The 3,960-nt window shown below is 37.0% G+C and overlaps 1 protein-coding gene across 1 annotated transcript; it reads right to left on the bottom strand.

Annotated features, from left to right (window-relative positions):
* Positions 1-1,572: 1,572 nt before the first annotated feature.
* LOC117031134 (olfactory receptor 10AG1-like) lies at positions 1,573-2,517 on the bottom strand. The gene has a single exon (XM_033121480.1). The coding sequence runs from the start codon at positions 2,515-2,517 to the stop codon at positions 1,573-1,575; it is 945 nt and encodes a 314-aa protein (XP_032977371.1).
* Positions 2,518-3,960: the final 1,443 nt, after the last annotated feature.

Genomic DNA, 3,960 nt, shown 5'->3' with positions numbered 1-3,960 from the left:
ACTTAGTTACATTTTTGGGTCTCCCAGAAATGGAACCTTAAATCTGTCAATCAAGAATCACCTTGTCAGCATTAGGTAGGTAATCTGCCTGTAAAACCCTGTGAGGAAAGTAAGTGAATGAGTTGTTCAGGAACTTGGTTGTGATTCCTGCTTTCTAAATTTCAGGAACATAAACTGCTGCCATTACTATCTCCATCATAACCATAGTCTTTATCATCACTTTTCTCATCATCATGATGGTCTTCATCATGACCAGGTATAAAAGTCTTATATGAAACCTTAAATGAAAAGGAATATACACCTACCTATACACTTTCATGAATAAAATATATAAGTAAATAAATGTAGTCAGTCATGTTAGATGATCGATGGTGTAATGGGTTGATGAAGTGAAACATAGAGCAGGAGCCAACATTGTCTTATCCATAGGTGTACAATTATAACTAAAACTACAGAACAACAGAAGTGTCAAAAAAACTGCTAACAAAAGTTCCCAGAGACAGATGCACTAAACAATCTCTTAATGTGAGTTGCTGATTCGAGAACCTGGAATTGGGAGGGTAGGCATTAATGTTCTGCTGACAGATGTTCACTTTCCCTGATAACACCATGCAAAGGTTTGATAATTTCAAACACATTAGAAAAGTTTAAAGACATGGAAGCTTAGGCACCCTGATGTATATGCAAATGTGCTGGGCTTTGGGTATCCGGAAAACAACTTCTAACATTTGTCTTCACTTTTAAACTCATGATGTTTCCTTTTAAAACTATGACTTGGCATGGGAGTCGCTGTTTGAAGCACAGTTATGAAAGAGATAAAATAACTTAAAGCAAATTACTTTGGGATCATAATTGCTAATGAGAACATAGAAATATGTGCCAAGCAAACTGGATGAGACAGGTAGGAATGTTCTGTTGTATCATGTGTTTTTGCAGGAAGTTATTAGGAAGAAAACTAAGTCATGTAAGCTTTTCTTTAGGTACTATGATCGGAATAATTTCACATGGATGCATACTAGGTTAAATAAATATACTCCTGATGTTTACGGATGCTCTAAAATCTCTAGATTTTGGCAGGAGTCTGAGGTAGGGCATAGCAATATTCATTTATCCATTCACTCATGTAATTACTCATTCAAACATTCATTACTCAGCTGCTATTGGCCAGTGTCTGTGCCATAGAATGCGAGAACACTAACAAATACAAGTGTGAAGATATAGGAAATCATTCAGGTAAATAGTCTTGTACACTTCTTAGTATGGTTAAGCCAAAATCTTAACAGATTGAATTCTGTTTTTGGTTTTTATATGGAAAATGTGATGCACATTATTATTTTACTCATGAGGCAGGATTCTTCTTCCTTAGACATAGAGCACTGCAGCTAGATAAATTGGCCTACTATATATATATATCCAGGCACAGTAAATTGTAGGTTAGTGTTTAAAAGTATGCAAAAGTACATCATAAGCTGGAAGCGGTTAACATCTTAAAAGGGGAATATAGAGATTTGAAATGTTTCTCTGGTAACTCTGTGGCAAGCATTTACAACAATTATAGTTACACGCATCACATTATTTTTTAAGTAATAATTTTCTCAGAGCTGCAATAACATCCTTGTTCCTAAGGCTGTATATCATGGGATTAAACATGGGAGTCACTATGGTATAGAAAAGAGAGAGCAGTTTGTCCATTCCTGCAGAATGACCGGATTTTGGCCTTAAGTAGGTAATGGTAGCAGATCCAAAGAATAAAAGTACAACTAGCAGGTGGGAAGAACATGTGGAGAAGACTTTGGCCCCTCCTCTGGCTGTGGGCAACCTCAGAATGGTGAAAATGATTTTGCTGTAAGAGGCAAGTATCAACACAAAAGGGACTACAACGAATAAAATAGCTACCACATACACTGACACCTCATGTACAGAAGTGTCCTCACAGGCTAGCTTGAGAATGGGGGGTAGGTCACAGAAGAAGTGGTTAATTTGATTGCAATCGCAGAAATGTAGAGAAAAAATCTGGCATGTTTGTCCTATCTGGACTGGGATTCCACTGATCCAGGAGCCAACAGCCAGTTTGGTACACATCTTTTGGTTCATGACGAGAGGATAGTGCAGAGGGTTACAAACGGCCACGTAGCGGTCATAGGCCATCACCATCAGGAGGAAACATTCAGTGGCTCCCAGCATAAGGAAGAAGCACATTTGGATGGCACAGTCCAGCTTTGAAATGATTCTATCCTGAGTCCAAAGGTTCACCAGAATCCTAGGGAGAGTAACGGACACGTAACAGATTTCCAAGAAGGAAAAATTTGCCAGGAAAAAATACATGGGTTTCTGTAGTGCAATGTCCAGCCTGGTTATTATTATTATGAGACTATTTCCAATTAAGATAATCATGTAAATGATGGAGAACAGCACAAATAGTAACCCTTGGAGCTGTGGAAGGTCAGAAAATCCCAGGAGTACAAATTGCGTCACTGTGGACACATTGTCTTCTGCTTTCCTCTCTTTATAGTTCATCTGCGGTAATGATTTAATCGGAAGTACAAGTTACACCACTTTCCTTGGCTTTTGTTTTCTTATTATAAAATGAGAATGTCATGCCTTCTGATTGTTCCCATTGCCTGTAAAAACAAAACCTATAACTGCCAGGTGCTGTAAAAAGTGTGCTGAAGTGTATTTTCATTATTATTAAATGTATCTGTAAGAAAATAAATCCCCTTCTGCTTTTTGTTTCTGCTATGGGTTATTATATTTTTTATTCTGTTGATGACATATGTGGTTATAATTTTACCATTCATCTGGACACCTAAAGGCAAAATCTGAATTTATGTTTAATTGTAACAATGATCCCTGACATGTTTTTCTTCTCTCCTTTTAGTTCTGTTTCCGATTATTATGAATTCAATATTAAATTTCATTGCAGAAATAGTATATTGTAGGTCATCTAACATAGTGTTTAGAAATGAACAGAGTTAATTTTTTAAAGTGATGGTTTTCCGGTGGTATTTCCAAAGTCTTGTTTAGCTTTGATATTCTGCATATTTAGGCTATTTGATTACCAACAAATGATAAGCTGGCCATTAAATATTATGGGATGTTATTTAATCTTTAATATTGTGTATTTCAGTGTAAGATCTATGAAATCAGCACTCATAATTTTTATTCATATTTTGCAACAGGAAGAAAGGAAACTCTCTTTCTGTCCAGGAAGGTTCAAGAGGTAAAGAGGAAGGCTCGTCTAGCATTTATCTTCAGAAAAGCAGTTCTGACTGAAATGTGCACCCCACACATACGTATTGTATAACAGACATCAACCACAAGTCATCTCTGAGATTTTCCTAAATCACCCACATTCTCATGAATTGCTACCATTCTGCTATTCTCATTTCATCCATTCTGTCTTTTTCTTGCAGGCACGTGTGTGTTCCTGCATGTGAGTGTGTTTGGTGTGTTTGCCCATCTTTAACATACACTTTTCTTATTGCTATAACTAGATTATAAGCTTCTGATATTCTGTACATCTTTCTGTGCAATGCATAGTATATTTGTTCTACAAAATACGATTTACTAACTTTTTTGTTAACCTGTTATTACAATTCACCTTCTTATAGAAGTATATGTGGGCTTAGGTGAAAAATTAACTAACTTCTTAAATAAATTGCAATTGAGTCAGATGGGCTGCTTCTTTGGAATGGTCCCCAAGGTGTAAGCATGGGTTCCTACGCAAAATGCTGAACCTCCACCCCCTTTCTCCTGGTGTAGATCTAGCATATGTCCTCCTCTCCTCTCCTCCCTTCCCCTCCCCTCTCCTTTCCTCTCCTCTTCTCTCCTCTCCTCTTTCTCTCTCTCTCTTTCTCTCAGAATTATACTCTTGCCATTCACTGTTTGAATCAGTAGCACATTACTCCATTGTTTTCAGTATGTGCTAGATAACTTCCATATTATGTGTTATCCAATTTG

Source organism: Rhinolophus ferrumequinum, chromosome 11 (assembly GCF_004115265.2).
Source record: "Rhinolophus ferrumequinum isolate MPI-CBG mRhiFer1 chromosome 11, mRhiFer1_v1.p, whole genome shotgun sequence".
Classification (NCBI taxonomy): domain Eukaryota; kingdom Metazoa; phylum Chordata; class Mammalia; order Chiroptera; family Rhinolophidae; genus Rhinolophus; species Rhinolophus ferrumequinum.
The sequence above is the reverse complement of the archived record's forward strand: the minus strand, read 5'-3'. Positions and strand labels throughout refer to the sequence as shown.

What these genes read in the sequence shown, in the direction of transcription:
- LOC117031134 (XM_033121480.1), bottom strand. Translation starts at nt 2,517, where the DNA reads ATGAACTATAAAGAGAGGAAAGCAGAAGACAATGTGTCCACAGTGACG.